This window comes from Pelobates fuscus, chromosome 5 (assembly GCF_036172605.1).
Source record: "Pelobates fuscus isolate aPelFus1 chromosome 5, aPelFus1.pri, whole genome shotgun sequence".
Classification (NCBI taxonomy): Eukaryota; Metazoa; Chordata; class Amphibia; order Anura; family Pelobatidae; genus Pelobates; species Pelobates fuscus.
In genome coordinates, this window is record NC_086321.1 from 87,368,551 (window position 1) to 87,391,986 (window position 23,436).

A 23,436-nucleotide genomic window follows, 5' to 3' on the forward strand; every position below is an offset into this window, starting at 1 on the left:
TCTCTCGTTATGACAAGGTTCGCTTCATCCGTAAGTACGGCATTTTTATGTTAGTTGTGCGTTTCCTCTACCTAAGCTGCATTACAGACACATCATGTCATTACTATTCGCGTAAAAAAAAAAACTCGTATTACATAAGGCCACGATACGGCACCACGAGCCCCGAGGGCCATACATACAATCATACACACATTCTAGTTCATACGTCCTGACCATCTGGACCCCGACATGCTCACAGGGCACTCCAGTTTCGGTCAAGCGGTACGATCCTAACTCATTACCACCCACATTTCGTTCCACGGTATGTCCTCTTTCACTAACTGACCTTCCCTCTTAGTTAGCGACAGCTGGCTGTCAGGTACCTAGGTGTCCACTAGTTATTATTCCCAATGGCTTCTTTGCCATAGGTTAGTGGTCCCGCGAGGCCAACACCCATCCTCATGCTTTGAGGTACTACGCCCCTCGGGCCAATTCATAGCTAGCCGCCTCGCATCGTGGCATAGAGAGGGCCTCATCTGTCACTCCCATTCTATCTTATGTTTAACTTTCACCGAGAGGCCGACACCCCGCCACAACGTTCAGTGGCCACGCTACCCCCTCGCGCCAACGCATAGATAGAGCCTCTCAAGCCGCTTGGCAAATAGCAGGGCCTCACCTGTCACCAACCTAGAGTAATCGTTTCGCCGCATTGCGGCACTAGCTAGTCAGCCAGCACACACACACACACACTCACACTCGCTCTCCTAGTAAGCTGGGGGAGGGGCGGCATACTACAGACCCATCACGCATAATCACTATGTTTTATATCCAATAACCAAATCAGGTATCCTAGCGCTTTATTTCCCGCTTTAGTTTCGATTGTGGATTAAATACTCTCACAGTTCAAACAGTATGGCAGAACTATCATACAAGGCTAATCCTAAGCTTACGATACGTCATCACTTACGGGCTGAGGGTCTGCTAGATACTTAGATATTGCAGTACAAGATACCCAAACGTATATATTACCCCGACTTGTCTCTCGCTGGCGATCCTATCATACCACGTGCCCAGGTCAAGCTAGTAGAAACCGAGGCCAGCGGTTCATCCAACATTTTGTTTCAGGCATTTGTCTTACATATATTCAGTTAAAAACGTATGTTGGGTCTCACGTTACCTTTTACGTTTCGTGTTGTGCAGGTCAGGCCTTGTATTGGACCATCGTCAGCTCCGCAAGACACTTGCGTACATACAGCGACTACTTCCAGATTCATGTATTACAGATATACTATTTATTACATTGCAACCCATTGAGGGACGTTTTGTACGTTGAGTTCTAAATTACCACATGTTGACTCATACTATCACTTATTATCACGTCAACGTCAGATATACAAGCGATGCAGGATAAGCATTAGCAATTTATCTAAGTCCGGGTAAACAGAATTCCCACTGGTTTCATATCTGACATCGAGGCATCACTCTGCCTTCATTACGACCAAACGAATACCATTCAAATCCTTAAACAACTAATAGGGACTTGTCTGCACGCTTGAAATTCACAGGGTCCTCCATGCGCATTCGATTCATTCATCGCGCATTTAACGTTGCACTCGTTTCACTTTATTTAAGTTCAAGAAGTCCATCAGGACGTACTTTCAGTCATGCTACATATTTCGGTTAAGAAGTATCACCATAAGCATCATATAATACAAACATTTACGATCCCAAGCCTACCAAGCTACTATTATAGGGTACTTACTATTCAAACACATATCATCTTTAAATTCAAACTACAATCAAAGCTCCTTTCAGGTTCCTCTCTTGTGCCCACATTTCCCTACGGTGACTCACGGCTTGCGTTCTATTATTCGGTTCGCATCAACAGTTAACAGTTAGTTTAATTCAGTGCCTGTTACAGTCCTTTTTTGCTGTGGTTCATTGCAGTTAATCACAAGTGTAGGGTTAACGCCCATCCACTAGAGATTAACACCCTGCTGCGCATAGTTAGTACAAGTCCACATGGCCCAAATCATAGGTAGGGCCTCTCTCAAACACAGGGCTAATGGCACAACCTCAATTCTTATGGGATAGTCCTTATCTTCGCCTATTAGTTCCCGTTGGCTAGCAGCTCTACCACACGAGATATTAAATGGGCATATGAGTTTGCATAATTAAAACATATTACGTTTCCTCCCTCCTCACAGCATGCTACAAGAAATGGCTCCAGGTAACGTACTATCTTTATTTAACACTAACCCTGTCATCTCGAGTCTCCTGCAGTACCCCCCGCCTTAGCCACTTCCGGAGTCCTGAAGTCGGACCTTGCTTAAACGTAACGGTTAAGCTAAAAGAACACGCAGTCCAGAAATCCTCTACAGGTCTAAGAAGGTCTAATTCAAGCCTTAAGTATGAGTTTCCGCAGGTAAGTTTTGTCTACTAATACTAAGCAAACGTACTCTACCGCTTGCAATATGGGTAAGTATTGTATATGGTTCAAGATAATATGTGCGTTCCAATGTAAATGGTTGCTTGTACAATTTTTTGCCACATCTCTCAAACTATTCATGCTATACATTCGCTCATTGTTAATTAGTCTTGGCCTCAATCCAATTCCTTCTCGGGACATTCATTCCGTATTGGGGCCGCCACTGCAGCCTCAAGTTGTCAAGTTCCAACTCATGTTATGGACGGGATGGGACGCTAGAAATCCTCGGCAAGGCAATCGGTACATTCCAAATCCAGAGAAGGAAATCAGGCTCGCTTTCTATAATATGTCTAAATGATGTTGTTATGGTAAATAAATGTTACATACTTTTTGGCCCTCTTTTGCAGGCCTAACCTCGCGTCGGTTTCGGCACACCTCAACCGACTCTTATTTATAAAAACTATACACACTTTAATGTGCGCCCCTTCCATAATCCCGTACACAAATAGAAGGCGTATGCCTGAAGTTGTGGGAGGGATTTTAAGCCTATTTAAACCCAGCAAACCCCTTACTTACCTGTCCTCGACGATTTCGGAAATTCCCTCCCACCACACCCTCTTTATATATCATTATATCTGGGTGGGCCCTCTTTTGCAGGCCTAACCTCGCGTCGGTTTCGGCACACCTCAACCGACTCTTATTTATAAAAACTATACACACTTTAATGTGCGCCCCTTCCATAATCCCGTACACAAATAAAATTTAGCCCCTTTTTGTTTTTCTTTTCCTTCTTTTGGATTATACTTGAGAAAGTGGCAAAAATCTTTTGGCCAACACAGGGTAACTTAAAAGGACACCATAGGCACCCAGACAACTTTAGCTAATTGAAGTGGTCTTGGTGCAGTGTATCTATTGCCCTTAGTGCTGCAATGTTGAACATTGCAGTTCCAGAGAAACTGCAATGTTTACATTTCAACACTAAGTCTGCCTCCAGTGGCTGTCTAGCAGACAGCCACTGGAGACACTTCCTGCATCCAAATGGACCGCCTTTGGTTCGGTATCTGACACTAGATGTCCTCATGTTCTGCACAAGGAAATCCAGTGTCCAATGTTTCTAATGGTCTAATGCGCACGCAGCATTTGGTGCGCATGTGCATTAGCGCCCATTAGACACGGGACAGAGGAAGCGGCGGAGCCGCGAACCAGCGATTGTGCCAGGAATACAGCACTGTACTCCTGGCACTATAGTATCCGTTTCAGACAAGCATGTCAAACTTGCGGCCCACAATTAATATCTTTGCTTTGTGATGTGGCTGTCTGCCCTGCCAAGGCTAATCATGTGCTCCAGCGGCAGCAAGAATGGCAAGAAATATTTTCTACCGGCCGCCGGATATGTACATATGCGGTGGCTGCGCGACGACATCGGTGCTACCATGCGCAGGGAGGCTGTCTGCAGAGCAGGTCAGCCACTCCCCCTTCCCTCCTATTCGCAGTGCCAGAGGAGCATCTGGCCTGGTTGAGAAGAGCAGAGCTGGAACTGGAGGATGGGCGGCTCATCTTAAGGTAAGGAAAGATGTGCTTAGGGGACCTTCCCGTGTAGTTTGTTAAATTGAGGTGGGGGGCAGCGTATTAGAGTGGAGGGAGGTGGGTCAGTGGATTAGAGTGGGGGGGCGCAATAGGCTGTGTTTTATTTTGGAGGGACAGTGTATTATATTAGAGGGCAGTGTATTAGAGTGGGGGGACAGGGGCAGTGTATTAGATTGGGTCTGCATGGAGGTGCTGAACACTCCCCATGGAGATGCTGATTGGCTGACAGCGTTTTGCCAAACATGCACAATAGCCTCCCAATGCTTTCCTATGTGAATGAGATCATCAAGTTTGATGATTTCAGCCAAAGTGAATAACAAGATAACCATTTGTTTTTAACAGCTGTGCAACAGCATGCATTTACCATTTCAGTCCCATTACCAAACTTTTCTTAATATGTCAAGGTAATTGCACTGAAACTTCGGTTACATGCAAATGCAGGTCTCCTTAAAATAAATTCACTCTTTTGTTTACTTTGAAGCCCTACGAGCACGAGCAGTGTCAGTTAGGCAACGTTTTAAATACCACTTGATGAAGCCCTGTGTTAGTGACACGCGTTGCGGTTTATTTTAATTCACATTATATTAAAGATTTATTGGCTATTTTATTTCTCTGAGCCATGTTCTATTTTTCCTCCATTTATTTTATTCACTTTTTAACTTGGTCACCAATCTACATCTGCAAAGAAGATCTCACCAAAAAAACAAAACAAAGGTGGGGACTATACCACCTACTCCTCTATCATTGAGAAGTAGTTCCTGTTCAATCATTTGTGAGTATAAGACCTTTAAACTAGCGTCTATCTAACTAGTTTATAATTATTATTCTCCTCTCCAGGGATTGTGAGGGAGCCCCACACATTATGTTTGCTACCCATTTTTCAAGTAAATATATCCTCTGATCGGTCACTCAATGCTGATCCACTTGTCCTTTACAACTTTTTTTATACTGTACTTCGAAACAAACCTACGTTTCTATGAAATCTGAAGATTTGGGGGGGGAGGAGTTTGCGGTCCACATGAACTTAAGCATGGTTTATTTGGCCTGTGATAGTATGAGTTTGACATGAAAAAGGAGATTTTTGAAAGTCTGGGATTATGGGAGGTTTTGATGTCCATTCTTTTTATGCATTATAGCAAGTGACCTTTCTCGAAGCTACTGTGTTAAAATGGTTTTATACATCTAAAATAAAGTTATATAATGCAATAAAAACAACATTCTATTCTAGATCACTGCTTGTGGAGTAAACCAGTCTTTGGGTAAACCAAACTAGACATTAAAGCAAATGGCAAAAAGTCCTCACCTCTCAGATATGCTTTACTTGATGTGCTTGGCTCTCGCTGCCATTCCATATCGCAGGTTGTGGATTCTGAGTTAACACACCATTCAATTACATAACCATCAACAGCTTTAATCTGGGATTTCCATTCTACCAAAAGCGTTTTATTGCTGGGGTCTGGTTTGACTTCAATTTTAATCTCTGCAGTCTGGGCTACAATATAAAGAAAGTGATAGGGGAGGGGATGTTGAGACACCAATAACCTACAGAACAATATTAACTGAACAAGAGGATTCTTATAGATTAGGATTTGATCAGCAATCAATGGAGCATAGATCTCATACACAGTGTCTATTAAAGGTGGGTATGTGTAGCAGCACAGTAAATGTTCTTACTTAAAAGGTTACTTCAAAACCCATGACCACTTTGTTGATTTCAAGTGGTCATGTTGCCTCAAGTCTGATTGTGCAACGTTTCAAAGCAAGATTAACCCCTTAGCTGGGGAGGTGTAATTCCACCTCCAACAATGTTCAGGGCTGGCCAACGTCAATTCTGTGCAAAATTAATGTCTGACGCCTGCACATACTGCATGCTGGTGCAAGACAGCCAATAGTGGCATGCTCCCATCCCCATATATAAAAAATATGATCTAAATACATACCTTTGGAATTTTTTGCTGATGGAATAGCCAGATGTGACGGTGGAGATGCCCCCATGCTGTTGTTAGCAATAACAGTGGCAACAAAGAAGTCTTTTGAAATTGCTACTTCATAATGTGTGACATTTACAATATCGATTATAAAGGGCTCAGATGGTCTTTTCAGGATGGTAACTGTGTAATTCAATATTTTCCCATTGGCGTTCTGTGGCTCTAGAACCTGAAACAAAAATAGTGTTAATATGTTGAAAAACCAGTAGCAGCACACTCATCATCCTCAAAATATGTACATTTTATTTTACAGAAACCTTTTTTGGGGGGCATTTACTAGTCAGCAGAAAATGGAAAAAATCATCATGAAAATAAATTGTATGTGGAGAAAAGGAAGGATGCAATTTATGCGTGCTCACTTAAAACACCACTGTGACAAACCGTGAATAAAAGTTGCTTCCACGTATTTATAACTAAATAGTTCTCATTTCTGAATATATATCTGTAATGTTAGAACATCTGCTAACAGCTCATTGGAAACATGGTCAATGCAAAGAGGAGTGGAGGAATCGGACCATGAAGCTTCCCGCTGCAGGTGCTCTGCCTGCAAGGGAGAAGCTCATTACAACGGTCACCATCACACAGTTTGCACCGACGCCAGACGTTTTTCACCGAATTGACATTGGGTAGCCCAGAATAGGGTACCAGGCTGCCTAATTCATATGTGCTGGGGTGTAACTAGCCACCAGTACAAAAATGCAGATCTCTATTTCAAGCAAAAACACTGCACATACAGGCTTCTACCACCACGACCACTTCTAAAAGTAGAAGTAGTCATGGTGGTTGGATAAGTCCTTTAGGGAAGAATCAGAGGTGTTCCAATATTCTTATTCTGAATTTCTGACCACTACTGAAGCGTGAAACCACTCTGTTAAGAGGTGTAAAGTAAAAACAGTATGGGCGGCCACCTATCCGCAGAGTATATTCTATACTCTGCAGTAAAATACTTAGAGGACAGGAACACAAAAGTACAGAATTCAATCATGTATGCTTAATAATGTGCAGAATAATTTTATACATTCCCCTTCCAAAATATAAATGCGGTGACAATGTGGGGGAGAGCTGGAGAATCGAAAAAAAAAAAAAAAATGTTTGCAGGATGCTCCAGTACATGGTCATGTTACAATTTCTACCCATTCCAACATACCCTTTCAAAATATGAGATAGAAAATTACTTTTCACTTTATTATTGCGTAGTCATCTAGTAATTCACGCATTTTAACTCTTGAACTTTTACCTTCCATATGAGAGTAACACTCCGGTTTCCAAATTCATTAGGGTCACCAAGCTTTCTCCATAAGGATAGACGTTTGTTGGGTTCTATAGAAGAATAATAAATCCATAGTAAAAAAGACTCTAGACAGCAGATACATTTTTATAAAATAAAATACACGACAAACTCTTGTACAGTATAATAAATCCTAAGAACCTCTTAGGCAAATTGATTATTGTACAAAACACCTTGCTTTTCAAATTGTAATATTTTCGACATAAATTATAATGCGGTTTAATCAAACATTCATAGTAAGTACATAAAAGCATGCTACTATCAGTTAATGCCATTAAATTACACAGCCAAAGCTATACTTCAGTTGCTAGTATAATTACATTTTTGGAAACATTAGTACTTTTTTTCTTTTTGATTGGGTTTGATTTATTGCCATTTGTCGTTTACTTACTATCTTCCGGGGTAGTTGTATATTTCCCTTTGCTCCACTCACTCCAGAAACCTTGTCCGCTCCTTTGCATGCAACGCATTGTAACCACATACACAGTGTATGGCAGGAGATCTTGTAGAGTGAAAGATGATCTGTGGGAGGCAGTATCACTCTGGGGCACCTGTAAATATTAATAAAATGGGGTGGGGGGGAAATCCACATACTTAAGATATGAACTCAAGAAAGCATGTGTGAGTTGCAGGATTTAGGTCTAGGATGACAATGTAGTCTTATTTTCCTGTGGGATATTTTCAGAATTAATGCTGCAAACCTCCCATTCCACTTCGCTCAAAGTGCACAATTGGTTTGAGATCTGAGGACTATACAGGCCGTTTTAAAATCTATTATGGTAATCACTCAAGGTGCAGTGATGCGAGACCTTGCTCCAGTCTCAAAATTCTTGCTAGTATTCGAAAATCATTATTCCACCACTGCACCACAAGCCCGACTTACTGAGAAAAACTCTGCTGGTGGAGTTGTCTCAGGTTCACTTGTACTTTGATGGTGAATAATTTAAGAGGGTAGAATAACGAATTCCCTAGAATAATGTTACACCACAAGACTATACACTTGAAACAATGCAGGAGGGACTACTGTATAATACAGTCATGCCAAGTCCTGCCCCAACTATTTTCATGTTACAAGAGAAAAAGAGATGGGCAGACGTGATTGAGTTCACAATGGGTGCATGATAATAAAAACTCCAAATTCCTTTTTGTTCAGCATATAGAATGGGAACTTGTACTGGTGTGCCAATGTAGCCCATTTGGTTTAGGATTTCATAGAAGCCTCTCAGCATACCATATGCATAAGAGGTTATAGAGTGGCTTTATGAATATGTGCCATATTTTGCCCTCATGAGTTAATCTGGCCATTCTCCTCTAACCACTTTCCATTACAAGTTTCTTATCGTATAAAAATGTGTTTTTTTGTTTTGTTTTTTTAATTGCATGGATCTCTATAACATTTTAGACATAGTAAGATCAGTTTCTTAACAATTAACATGCCAAGTCACAAACAACTAAAATCCTTGATCTAATCCGTATGTATCATAAGGAGTTGCAATTACAAAATTTGACACATACACCTTGTGTATTATTAATCCTAATAATGTAATTTAAATACTTTGCAGCTGGACATATACAGTGTTAAAGCGATACAAGTGCCAGGAATACAAGCTGTATTCCTGACACTATAGCTCCCTCTGCCTCCCTCCGCTTGCACCCTCATTATTGTAAATATAGGGTTAAAAACTTTTATTTACCTACCTGATGCCAGTGCTGATGTTCCTGAGCGCTGGTTCGAGGCTTTGTTGCCTCCTCTGTCCTGCAACAAGTGGGTGCTCATGCACATATTAGACCTCCCCACAGGAAAGCATTGAATCAATGATTTCCCATGGGGATAAATCTGACGCTGGATGCCCTCCCTCCTTTTTAAGATTTAACAAGTAGACAAATCTAATAATGGTCTGTGAGAGTTTATATAGAAATATATTTTAACAGAACTGTGAGCAGCTAATTGTTATACCCTCTTCCAAGCATTACAATGATGAATTGTATATTGTATATATTTAGCAGAATGCTTACTCAGAAGTGGTAAAGGAGGATAATAAAAACAAAACACAAATACACCCAATCCCCTCCAATACCTCTTCCCATTCTTGGCTGCTATTGGTCCGATATCGAATAATGTACTTCATTTGCATATTTGGATTATCTTCCATTGGATTTTTCCACTCTATTTTAATGGCTTTGGGTAACCCCACAGTAGTAACCAACTGCTTAATTTCAGGAGGATTAGGCTTAACTAAAAAAAAAAAAAAAAAAAAGTTGAATTCATTCAAATGTTTATTAAAATCAAATAAATGTACACTTTATTATTATTATTTATAGAAACCATTTTATAATAAATACTCATGTACTGCATCAATGCAAAAAAAGTAAATTAAAAAAAATATATATTAATTTTAACAAGATGGGAAAATGACCAAAGAGTCCAGGAATGCTGTTAAGAAGGGAACTGCAGTAGTGTAAATGTAAGTCTTTTGATGAAAATACAGAAAAATCACAAGTACACATATGTAAAGGTTTTCCTTAACCATGTAAAACAATTCTGGTGTTCTAGTGTCTATGAATGTGTTGATTTAGACACGTTTATAAGTATATTAACATAGCAGCAAGTGTTAAAAAGGTGTACTTTATGTCTGATGTATATTACATGCTGCAAAACAAAAACTACCCTAATTAATGTATTAGAAAAAGATTAAAGGACCACTATAGGCATCCAGACCACTTTAGCTCAATGAAGTGGTCTGGGTGCCAGGTCCCTCTGTTAACCCTGCCTGCTGTAAACATAGCAGTTTCACAGAAACTGCTATGTTTACCTATGGGTTAATCCAGCCTCTAGTGGCTGTCTCATTGACAGCCGCTTGAGGCGCTTCCGCTCTTCTCACTGTGATTTTCTATGGACTGACTGAATGCGCGTGCGGCTCTTGCCGCGCATGCAGCCAATTAAGTACAAAGGAGGAGGAGAGTCCCCAGCGCCAAAGGAGGAGAAGAGTCCCCAGCGCCAAAGGAGCCCGGCGCTGGAGAAAGGTAAGGGATTTACAAAATATATACACAAAACACATGTATAAAAAAAACAAAAAACAAAAACTGCTTATACCAAATATAGGGTTCTTGCTGGGGTTCTACGCGTTTCGTCGATCCGTCTTCCTCACAAGAAGCTCCTGAGGAAGTCGGATTTTTTCTATTTGCACTGTAGCACATGCACTTTATACCATAATCATGTTTTATTAAGCTGCTATTCCCAAGGGTTCTTGTCTTTGCTATTTTTGCACATATATTGTGCTATTGCTTATACCTTGTTTTTATTTCAATAAATTGGATGTTACATTTTTTGACCGTTTCCTCTTTTTGGAAATCTCGCTGGCAACTAAAGTGATTGTGGCGCCCTGTTATTTGATTATGTTCAGATTCATTTTTGTTTCTGTAGTCCTTCTGATAGGTGTCAAAAACAAAACACTTGTGTATATTTTGCAGTAAGAAAGTACAAAGGATAATATTTACCTATGTTCGCAATATCCCACTCCAGAATATCGGATGTTACGGTCTCCAGATCGTTTGCAGCTTCAACCCAGAATAGTGTGTCAACATAGAGTTGAAAATTTGGCCAGTCCACTGTGCAGGAATTATTTACATCTTTGGGTATGCAGTCCTTTATCTCGGGTGAATAACGCCTGTAAAAGCAATTAAACAAAAGTCAAAAACCATTGCAAACTAAATGCACATTAAGTATGCGTGATAGATATAGAGAAAGCATAGATCATCAAATAAAAAGAAAATGCAGAATGCTTTGTTAGTTTCCTCTATTTCAAAGCAACAGAATCTAAGTAGAAAGTGTTTTCTCTGTCAATGCTGGCATAAAGGCCCACTCTAAGCATATCCAATGCAGCTCATTTTAGTGGGTGGGCTGCCTTTACGTAAAGGGTGAAGTCTGACATAAATGGGGCATGTTCGAAAACCCAATTCCTTGGTTCACGTCCCCTTAATCCATCCAAATCACTTTTATCTGAGATTGCCATGATAGGCGGAGAATGCTAGGAGGCAGAATAATAAAGCACCCATTGCATTAATGGTTTGAGAGTCCCTTTCGAAAACATTAAAATCACCATAACCACTATGACTTATTGTACTAATTACTAGAAGAAGGAAAAAGAAAAAAAAAATACATGCATGTTTATTTCCCCCCCCAGGAAACAATTTTCAATTGAGTGTTCCTTTAGCCACTTCCCACATTAGATCATGTCATTACATCTTAACTATACTGGGATTACATTTAACACAGTTTGGATATATTGACAATGGCTAACATTTTAGTGTGAGCAGGGTTAAAATCCTACTCACCCAAGGGAGCCACCATTTATTTCCGCTTGGGCCACATTTAGTGGCCCCTGGCTGACCAGTTAGCTGTACACAGCACTTGAAGTGAGCGCTGCATAAAACCTTTAAAAAAACACTGAAATGGACTCTGGTCATGCAGGTGCTCAATGGAGATTTCCAGGATCTGAACAGACCAACCCTGATATGGACTCCCACCATTGCCCTATGCAGATTGTTATTGGAACTGGACTTTGCCAGCTGCCCAGTACAAATCACAATGTAGCCGGCATACTGGAGTCTCAGCATTACAGGAATATCCCTGTAATGCTGAACACAGCCAGTAGATGGCACTATGTAGAGTTTTAAATAGGACGGTCAGTACTAATATTAGAGTGTTTCCTTAGAGTTAGTGTAGGTTTAATACTAAAGCAAGGGTTATGGCTGTTTTAGAGACAGATATAGTTTAGGGTTAATTTAGCCTACGGTTAGAAGTAGAATTGGTAAAGGGTCAGCTCTAAAACAGCACTGTAATGGCCAAATTCAGTTTTGTTTTTTTAATCTCCGTCCCGACTCCACTACATCTAGTTAGTGGAGTTACCCCCCAAATGCCCCTATTACCTATTTTTTAATCTTTATTTTCTGCCCAGACCTAGGTCCTGGGCGCCTCCATCTTTGTGTGGGTAGATGAAGTCCCTGTGGGACACGTCATCTGCCCACACTATATAGCGCTGTGAAATTCCAGTGCATGCCCAGTTAAACACTTGGGCATGTGAACGGGAATTTCATCTATTTATTCATTTGCTAGAAAGACGAATAAATGAATAGAAAATGTAAACGAATAGAAAATGTAAACGAATAGAAAATGTAAACGAATAGAAAATGTAAACGAATAGCTCTTCGTTCGTTTGGTTTATTACAAGGAGGGAGTTACCGGCGGGGGCTGACAATATGTCCTACTTCCCCATTTTCATTTAGGGCCCCACCTGCCGCTCATGCCCAAAGGGGACCCTATATCCCCAGTTTACTTGAATTACCCCCACTTCTCTAGAAGTATTTGGATAAATTAGCTGCCAAGTGGCACATGGTATTTAAAAGGGATACTATAGGCACCAAAACAACTTTTGCTTAATGAAGCAGTTTTGGTGAATAAATCATGCCCCTGAAGTCTTCCTGCTTAATTCTCCGCCATTAAGGAGTTAAATAACTTTTGTTTCTCTTTATGCAGCCCTTGTCACACCTCCCCTAGCTGTAACTGACACAGCCTGAATGAACAATAAAGGTTACAGACCTTACTTTAAGTTTTATCTTGGTTAATTGAACTTTAATCACACACAGGAGGATGGTTATAGAAGCCAATTAAAGCAGGAGATAAGAACGTCTAAATTAAACAGAATGTACAATACAGGAAGTGTAAACATTAGATCTCTCTTCACAGGAAATGTGTAGGGAGACTAAACAAGTCACACGCAGGGAGGTGTGACTAGCGCTGTATAAAAGTGCTTTAACCCCTAAATGGCAGAAAATTGAGCACACCACAACTACTTCATTAAGCTAAAGTTGTTTTGGTGCCTATGTTGTGCACCATCACAAGTGTGTTAAATTATTTTTCTATGTTTAAACTGTACATTAGTCATGCAATGGAACTAGATTTTGATAGTACCAGGAAGCACCATTTCTAAGACTTAAAGAGTTGGTAGCCATTTCATGCACACTAACGAATTAGCATATTTCTTACCACTTTCTCTTTAAAGTATAGTTTGTGGGCAAGAGAGTTGGTCTTCCAGGATCCCAGGAACAAGTCAGATTTTCTGCATTATATGAAATGCAAGTTAAGTTGTCAGGCTTGTCTGGAGGGTCTGCAAGGGACAAAGAACATAAGCTTGGAACTCCATTTATAAGGCAATTAATATCAAACAAATTATTGTTATTTTCTCCAAGGTTTAGATCACTGTAAAGTTCAGCAAATATGTGACATTATTGTGGTTAGTCAGCCTAACTGAATCCTCAAAATACTTCTGTTCGCAAAGCATATCAATTGTTCATTAAGTATCAGAGTAAATATTCCTAACTTCTCAAATACAATCCCTTAAATAGAAATAATACAAAAGGAACATAGTGTGTAAAATTCCATTTAAAAATACCAAAGAGAAGCACTCTTGTAAACTACCCTCATAACACAATTCTACTGTCAAGTAGACAACAGACCAGTATGCTTACCTTCCTCTATCTTTGAGTGCTTTCTCAAAATGAAAAGCATTGAAGGTAGAGGTGATGCCCACACATGTGCTCAGTGTCTCCCATTGTTTCTCTTATAACCCATCACACAAGTTATGATCATCTTGTGTGAAGGCATCGGCTGACCTTTACTACAAACACTGAAGAGCCAGAAGTTCCATTAGCTCTCCTGAAGTAAAACCTGTCGGAGCTTCTGGTTCTCCGGCGTTCGTAGAGAAGGTGGTGGGTAGGGTGCTTGGAGGACCGCAGTCGAACTGTTCAAAAACAGTTCAACTCCTTGGAAGTGCCAGGGCACTTCTTGAACCATAACCGCTGAAATGAGCAGTAGTGGTTATGGTACTTGAAGTGTTTATTTAAGTCACTAAAAGAGTAAATTATGGTGAACTGAACATTGAATTTCAGAAATTTAGGTCAACAAGCACATTTAGAAAATGTCTTCAAGTCTGCTACAGTCAAAGGTTGGCTATTTTGGACAGAAGTTTTAAAATGTGTTTCCGTTCACTACGATTAAATAACCCCCTCAGCCTCCTGTTTTTTTACAGTAATATATACGCTTATCCACCATAACCTCCATCAACTCTTAGAATTTATGTTCCGTCTCCCAGTCTCTTTAATACAGTGCCTTTCACTACTACCTACAAAACCTCTAAGGCCTCTTAATTGTGTGCCTTCCTTCACATATCTGTGCCCCAAGTCTCCAGACACCTCTCACCTGGCTTTGCTCTCATTAATGACTAGTTTAGTTCATTTACATCTGTACCTTTACTACTTCCTACTCCCCATATTTAATTTCATTAGCCTGTACCACAATCTTGCCCTTTGTGTCCCCTGCAGATTCCCTCCTCACTGAGCTTAATCTTCTGATCTTTCTACTCCATCTGTGCTCTTGACTCATCCCTCCTCATCCACTAGTGACCCTTGCTCGCCATCGCCTGTAAACCATGTTCATGGTAACATAGCACAATCCCCGATCCCAGTTCTGTAAACATAGCCAGTCCTGTATTCAGAATAAAAACTTACAAGCCAATTTCAAAAAGATTCCATGAAGAGTAGTTTTAATGTCTTCATGTACTAAAGCGTTGCATGTGAGCTGATCATCTGATGTAGACGTGGGAATGATAGTTACACTGGAAACTGTTGCATTGATGATGGTGTACTGGTTTTCTGGGACAGTCTTATTGCGAATTTTCCAGATCAATTTTCTGGAATCCAGAGGCATGCATTTCTCATCCAGGACACAGTATGCGGTAAAGTTGGAATTGAGCCTCACAAGAGGAGATTCTGGAATTACACGTCCACATGGCTTTAAAATGTCACCTAAAACTGAAGATAAAAAAATAAAACGTGATTAGTGCCAGATACGTGGGATCTGCAATTGTCACTGCTGAAGTGCAAAATCCTGAAAAGTTACAGTAAGCTAGGGACATATAAAAATTAATAAATCTTGTATAAGAATATAAACAAGTATATCAAAAGTTTGAAAGAATGAAAAAAAAAACAAAAAAAAACAAAACACCCACTGAGCTCTAACATGGAATACAAATTTAACAAGATGTTTTTAATGTAATCTTTTAAATCACACAATTTCTGTAAACTGGAGACCATTAATAGCAAGTGCTCAGCTGTTTCAGAGATGTTCCGACCACTATGTCTTGCACAACCATTACACTGCATATCATGAGACTTCTAAATTGTTTAAAAGAATACTACAGCGTCAGGAATACAAACATGTATTGCTACCACTACAGTGTACATCTAACTGTTCAGGTTACCTGCCACCCTACCCCTGATCTAAAAATAAATAAATTAATACATTTTTACTCACTTTGTAGCCCTCACCAGAGTAGTCTTCATGAAGCTGGCCCCACCTCCATGGCTGAGAGCATCTTGATGATCTCAGCCAATCCAATGCTTCCCCACAGTAAAGCAATGAGAGGTTAGTGTCCATTCTATATTAGTCATTTAACTAAATAATTAACTGACTGTTACTCAGTGGTTGCGCCACTAGTGGCTGCCAGGAAGACTTTCACTAGTGCAATCATAACATTGTCGACCTTGTATGTACCCATTTTATGCGTTTCTCATAGTCCAGTTACCAATAAGGTGGCAGAAGAATCTGCATGTTTCTCTATAAAGTCTCTGTTTGGAACTATGAACACCATGCTGTGTGAGTGGCCAGAGAGGAAGGACAAGATACCTTCATTCTTCACTCACTGCACATCGCATACAGTTTCAATAGCAGACAAGGACAAGGTCCCACACAGCTATGGTACAGTCCACTAATAGCACATCCCCTTGTATTACATTAGTCCCTCGTAGCTGCCTTCGGATTTATTTTCTTCATCTCATTGTGCTCCATCTGCCAGGAACCACGAGAGAACAATGAGGTCCATGGAGAATCCTAGGCAACCCTTCCCAGACCCCATCTTGCTAACAAAGACAGTACCAAATTCCCACACTCTGCGCTTGTGATGACTGCTGCGATTTGAGATCAGGTCAGCAGCGCTCCGATGTTTTCTTGTTCAACTTCAGGATTGCCTAGTTTGTCTAATGGCATCTATGGACTGACTTGAAATGTCAATGATATTCCAACGCAGTCTGTATCTCGGAACGTTTATATCTTTATGTAATACTCTCCAGTGACAAAGCTACTTTTACGGGACTTATGGCACATCAGTTTAGCAAGGAAAACGGTTTGAAAAAAACTGGCCTAATGTACTGTGCTACACAGGCCTATGCACAGCAGAACCCTTGCACTTCCCGGTCTCATCTCCCTTCCCCTTCAGTATTTTCTAGGTCTACATTTTTCACTAAATGGCATTGGGTCTTTAATGCAGTTGTCACAAACTACTCCCCAAGCATCATTGGGGTCATAATTCCGGTTTTATGTATATTTTGAGTGTGCTGCAAACCCAGTGAAATTTAATTGCAACAGCTATTTAACTTTAAAGGCATGAAATGCTGTGCATTTTGTTTTAATCATGCTCCATTTTACAAAGATGTTTTCTCAACTTTTGAAATAACGGTGTCGTAAATGAAAGAAGAGGTTTGCAAAGATAGACTGTCAACTTCCTTCGAATAGAGAACTTCGTGGAGCAGAGGAGGGTATGCAGCTGATAGGGCTCGTGACAGTGAGAATGTAAATGTTCGATGTAGTTTGGATGTGTTGTCACTTGCTAGGTTGAACATTGGTTTTCTTTTCTGTTCAAACAAATACATGTGTGGATCTTCAGGTTTGATTTGTGGCTTAGCAAAAGTGGAAATAAGTTAAAAGTAGTAGCCATCATTTAATGCTCTTTGGTCAGAATCACGACATGTTTAAGAAACCTGCAACTTGGTCAAATGAAACTGTGAGATTAGGCCACTCGCGACATGATATTAACTGCATTGTTAAAAAGGCATGTTTCTCTTTCGCAGATTGCCCCAGGATTAATCCAATGCCCACGTGCTCCTCTGTAGACCATCTTAAACAGGAAAATGCAAGCTTAGCACAGCTAATTACCACTAAACAAATACTCTGAAGTTCTTCATTGGAACAATGTTTAACTTGCACACATTCAGCCGCTTGTGGCAGTCCAGTTACTGAAATTAAATGCTTCAAACTATTGGCAGCTTCCATTCAATTACTGAATTAATTTTTTAGCAAACAACATGATGCCCAGTACATTAGGGTACTTGTGCTTATGAACATGCATAAACAGAAAGAACAGGAGAGATCTATGTTGAGTTCCCAAAGCCTTTTCCATTTCCCCACCTTGTATCTGGTAGAACCAGAAACAAATTCTGTTTATTTTTTGCATAATTGCATTGAAGATGGCAGAAGGATCATATAACTTGAAAAGGTTTATCATCATACTTTTATGTATAGACCAGCATTTCCCAATTGGTGTTCCGCGAGAACAAAACTGGGGTACCGCCACAAGAGGACAGAGTCACAGAGACCGAGTGATTGAAGAGTTTGAAGAAGGAGAGCATGATCAACGGTGTCAAAGGCAGCAGAGAGGTCAAGGAGAATTAATATGGAGTTGTGACCTTTGGATTTAGCTGCGATTAGGTCATTAGTAACTTTGATAAGAGCAGTCTCAGTAGAGTGGAGGGGACAGAAGCCAGATTGAAGAGGGTCAAGGAGAGTGTTGGAATTGAGGAAGTGAGACATACGAGTAAAGACAAGTCTTTCCAAAAGCTTTGAGGAAAAAGGGAGCAGGGATATGGGACAAAAGCTGGGGGATGAGGGGAGGAGGGGGTCGATGGATGTTTTCAGGATAGGTAAAACCGTAGTATGTTTAAGGTCAGCAGGGACAATGCCAGAAGAGAGAGAGCAGTTGAAGATGTGTGTTAAGGAAGGCACAAGACAAGGGGAGAGAGATCTGATAATGTGAGATGGGACAGGATCAAGCAGGCAAGTGGTGGGGAGAGAGGAAAGAAGAAGCGCAGGTACCTCTTGTTCAGTAGCCTGGGAGAAATTCTGAAGGGTAGGAAAGGCATGATCCAGGTGTGGTTGAGAAAGAGAAAGGCAAGGAGGGGAGAATGCTTTCCTTAGCTGTTCAATCTTGCTAGTAAAGTAGCATGCAAAGCCATCAGCTGTAAGGTTAGTTTGTGGGGGTGGCACAGCAGGGCAAAGAAGAGAGTTAAAGGTGTTAAAGAGACGTCTGGGATTGCAGGAGCATGGACTAATGAGAGCGGAAAAGAATGACTGTTTGGTGAGGGCAAGGGCTGCGCTGTATGAACACAATATAAATCTATAATGGAGAAAGTCTGACTGGGTGCAAGATTTCCTCCAGGAGCATTCAGCACAACGGGAGCATCTTTGCAGGTAGCGAGTTGATTTAGTATGCCACAGTTGAGGTCGTGTCCTCTTCGAGGTGCATGTTTGGAGCGGGGCTGCAGCGTTCAAGGCAGAGGTGAGGGTAGTGTTATATGTGGGCATGGCCAGTGAGGGACCACTATTTGTCCTAGATGTGACACAGTTCTACGTGTTGGATCAACTAGTAAGCCTGACAAAGCCCTGCAATTTTGATGATGTCGGCATGAGCGCCGGCAGATCCGCGGAGAGCTGGAATTAAAGTGAGTTTTAACCCATTCTGAGGGGGCTAAGCGTCAGGAATACATGTTTGTGTTCCTGACCCTCTAGTGATCCTTTAAGTAGTTTTTGGTTATAGATGAGGAAATTATAAAGGAAGCTAAGACCATTGGAGAGTGTGGAGGGGTGAAGGGTTAACTGCTTTGTGTCGTTGGAATGGAGGTATTACATGTGAGGAGAAGATAATAGACATGATTGGTGTGTTTGGAAAACCAGGTGATTTGAACCATCTATAAATGTAGTGAGTACCATAGGGAGGGTGGGGTGTGGGGCAGGGAGGATGGGGAAAAATGATCCAGAAATGCTAACTCAGCATAAGGCTTTAGTGCTGGCTGTGAGTCCTGGGCAACCATTTAATGTGTCTGTTGGGCTCTGACTGAAATAGAAATTCTGGGTTTAGATAAAAAAAAAACACCAATTATGAGTGGAGAGAGATTTGCAGGTATATAGAAGTGAAAGAGGGCAATTAGGGGAAGAAAGCGGAGGAGAGGAAATTTGAGATTTATTTAGAGATAGGAGGGCATGGTAGAGTTCAAATATGTGAAAGTAACAAATGTTGTACATAAGTTAACAGGACAATAAGTTCAAAAACCAAACACTAACAAAAAAGAAATACATTTTAAGTTATCAGTTAAACAGATAGACTGTAGGGGAGGGAGGCAAATAGAACAGCAAAAATAAATTAAACAGAACTAAAAAAGCAGATATTCTTGTGAAAATTATCCAGACATGCTACCTCAGCATAAGGCTAATATAACGGTTAAAAACAGATAGTTTTGTTTGTGACAGTCGAAGCACCATAACCACTGTTTATCAGTATCCTTTGCAGTGACGTAGTAAAATTTGTAGTACAGTGTTCTTTTTGCCCCAAGACGGACTCCAAATCCTGCTTACATTATGTTCTTTTTAAGAGTTTTATAAGAAACAGCATCCATTGCAGTCGGGTAGTGAGATCTGTATTTTTTCAGGTTACAGAAGAGTTTGTTTGTTTTTTTACAAACCAACAACCATGAGTTTGGATATTTGGTTAAAACAAGGAACTATCAAGATAAAAAAAAAAAAATTCTCAAGAAACCAGGTCCGAAATAGTTGAATCTACTTTTCCTCAAATAGCAGAGACAAGTGACAATTCAAAGAAAAATAGAAAAGCACACAATGCTACCCAATCTTCTTCTCATGTGAAGAAAAGAAAATATGATGACAGCTACTTATCATTTGGATTCACAAGTGCCACAAATAAAAATGTTCCTCAAGCACAATTTACTTTACGAGAAAATATTGCCAAACAGTTCGTTAGCACCTGCTAAATTACTTCATCATTTTGAGCAAAACCACCCAGAGCACAAAGAGTACATTGCCTTTTTTTTTTTTTTTTTTTTTAAATGAAAGCTTCAGGAGTATCAGAAGACTAAACAGTTTATGAGCAAAATCTTTAAAAATGATAATGAAAAAGCCACTCAATAAAAGGTTTGTGCTACGTCGCAAATTTTTTTGTGGGGTTCCATGATGTTGGTATACTGTGTCAAAGGGTTCCACGGGAAAAATTTATTGGGAACCCCTGGTATAGACTAGAAGATTTGAGAGGATGTCCCTAAAAATAAAATACAAACTCATTACTGAAACCTTTCTATCAGGGATGTCAAAACACAGATCCAAACTGCAACTCCCTATATCTTAGTCAGTTTACAGGATGCAGATGTAGTTCAACAGTTGTGTAACATCTAGCAACCCATGACTCAGTTATGGTTTAATCCATAACAAGCATTCCTGGGAATTTCTTAAAAGAAGAGTTACTATGTCTAAGAACCATGCCGTCCTTATTCAAGAAGGGATTTAGTAAAGAAAGGCACCAGTGGGAAAATATTGCCAAATCAACGTAGAACATAAATACATCCGCTCTAACGGGAGTTACAGAAAACCCAACCCCCACCATTATGAGATAAAATCCTGGAAATTCTATGTAACAAAATAAATAAAGTTCAGTTTAAAAGAAACTTTGAACTTTAACATGGGGTTTTACTTAGCAAGTTAAACGCAGTATATTACAACAAAGATAAGCAAAGCATGTTAATATCAGCAAAAAACAACCCTCACCAAAATGACATTTCTAAAATTCATACCCTGCATACCTCAAACTCAATAAGTAAGCCATGTAAAATTACTTGCAGGGGATTAAAATAAAAAAATGGAAAACTCACAGGGCGCTCTATACAGGTACACACGGACGCATTATGCAATATGCAAGTGAGATGTATTACATTTCAATGTCTGAGGCTGTGATCAATAAACTGATGGCAGTCGATGGAGAAAGAACATTGATACTGGTTAGCATGCAAACGAGTCAGGCAGCTGCACTAAGCAAATAGGGAAGAATATAGATTATCACACATACATATATATACACGTAGCAACAATTAATGTTCAGAGTAAACACAATGATTTACCTGCATTCAAATGGAAGGCAAACTGAGCCAGAAGGTAATAGATCAACATCTTCCCTTCAGCACCTGATTAACAGAAGACAAGAAGGTCAATAAATATGAATCCCGTTGGTCACCTTGCATTGCTTGATTAATTGCACTTACACGCCATTGGCTTGATTTTTAGAACAAATACTATTATTTCGGATACTAACTAGAATCATAATTTCCCTTTACAATTCAATGGAAACATTGTATTAAGAGTTTCCAGAGTTCAAGCCATCTATGGCCATATCAATTTGTTTCAGTGAAAAAATAATGTGAGGTATGAAGAGCAACACATTCATCAAAATGCTATAAAGCACAGGGAGACAACCAGACACAATGAAAATTAATGAATTTGTCAATGTCCCGTTTATATAAGAGATTTTAGTACAAAACATTGGGTAGCCAATCTCTTTCCACACTGCTACAGTTACCATGGATTTTGTGATCAATATATTATTTTAGCAGCTGGTACCATTACCCCCAACCAAATATACACTGTCAAACTATAGCCACACTCCAGCAGTAAGCATCCATGACCTCTGCCAAATGGACAGAGATTAGCGGTCTACCTTTGTACTTAAAGGACCACTCTAGTGCCAGGAAAGCATACTCGTTTTCCTGGCACTAGAGTGCCCTGAGGGTGCCCCCACCCTCAGGGACCCCCTCCCGCCCGGCTCTGGAAAGGGGAAAGGGGTTAAATCTTACCTTTTTCCAGCGCTGGGCGGAGAGCTCTCCTCCTGCTCTCCTCCTCCGATCCTCCTCTTCTCCTCCCCGTCGGCTGAATGCGCACACGCGGCAAGAGCTGCGCGCGCATTCAGCCGGTCACATAGGAAAGCATTCATAATGCTTTCCTATGGACGCTTGCGTGCTCTCACTGTGATTTTCACAGTGAGAAGCACGCAAGCGCCTCTAGCGGCTGTCAATGAGACAGCCACTAGAGGAAATAGGGGAAGGCTTAACCCATTCACAAACATAGCAGTTTCTCTGAAACTGCTATGTTTATGAAAAAATGGGTTAACCCTAGAAGGACCTGGCACCCAGACCACCTCATTAAGCTGAAGTGGTCTGGGTGCCTAGAGTGGTCCTTTAATTACACAAAACCAGCCAAATACTATAGTGTATACAGTTTAAAAAGTAATATGCATCGCCCTTTTACCATAAATATCAATTTCTTCACCCTAAACATTTCAAAGCAACTGATGACCAAACTGCTCAATTAGATCTCCTCTGCTGAATCCAAGGTTCCACTTTAAAAAAAAAAAGCCTGGGGCCCACAGAGGTTCCAATAGGAATGTTTAGTTTGTCAAGCTCACTGACTGGGGATTCATACTTGTATAAGGAGATTGTGGTGATGCTTGGGAAGCATCATGAAGCAGGTTTGTGTCACACAACATGTATATCCTCTTCTGCGTCTTTGCGAACCACTAGACGTATAAAAGGTTGGAGAGATACCAGGCTGAATCGGTAAAACATGGATATTCACAGCAAGGGCTCGTTAAAAGCAATGGGTGTGGAACTTTTGAGAATTTATTGAGATTAAAGTTTCTGAGGTTTCCTGAGTCTTCTCTGTTCTGCTTCCCTTCTCAGAAGTGCATATTCCACAATGAAAGAGAAGTCCACTAAATCCTGCACTCTATTTATATATTGACAACAATTAGCACCTGTGGTTTTACACACAGATTGGCACGGATTCCATTTTGTGCATTGCACTTTTTATGATGGTGTTTAACCTCTTAACACAGGGCACTAACACAACTGAATTTGATAGGATTTAGCACAATATTCATGCAACTTCTCCCCTTAACCATGCCTCCTGTTCTCACAAATCATATATGCATACTCAAAGTAAGCACTCCGCTTAGTGAATAAGAGATCAGTGCAAACCAAGCTGATCACAGGAATCTGCCACACAGAAAATAAGCTTTTCCCTGCATCCATAAAAAACTACAGAGATTTGAGTGTAGAAGAAAAACACAGCATTAATAAGATGCAAACTTAAAGGGACACTATAGTCACCACAATAACTTTAGCTTAATGAAGCAGCTGTTGTGTATATATCATCACAAATGCGT

General features: G+C 40.4%; 1 protein-coding gene across 1 annotated transcript in view; it reads right to left on the minus strand.

Annotated features, from left to right (window-relative positions):
• Window positions 1-23,436, minus strand: part of IL6ST (interleukin 6 cytokine family signal transducer) — a 65,153-nt gene that overhangs the window by 13,295 nt on the left and 28,422 nt on the right. The window contains exons 2-10 of the mRNA XM_063454039.1: window positions 21,341-21,403; window positions 14,837-15,139; window positions 13,317-13,437; window positions 10,769-10,938; window positions 9,349-9,506; window positions 7,662-7,821; window positions 7,220-7,302; window positions 5,935-6,151; window positions 5,298-5,486 (exon numbers count right to left, since the gene is read on the minus strand). Of these exons, the coding sequence (XP_063310109.1) occupies window positions 5,298-5,486; window positions 5,935-6,151; window positions 7,220-7,302; window positions 7,662-7,821; window positions 9,349-9,506; window positions 10,769-10,938; window positions 13,317-13,437; window positions 14,837-15,139; window positions 21,341-21,389 (1,450 nt within the window). The 5' untranslated portion in view covers window positions 21,390-21,403. The remainder of the gene's footprint in view (window positions 1-5,297; window positions 5,487-5,934; window positions 6,152-7,219; window positions 7,303-7,661; window positions 7,822-9,348; window positions 9,507-10,768; window positions 10,939-13,316; window positions 13,438-14,836; window positions 15,140-21,340; window positions 21,404-23,436) is intronic.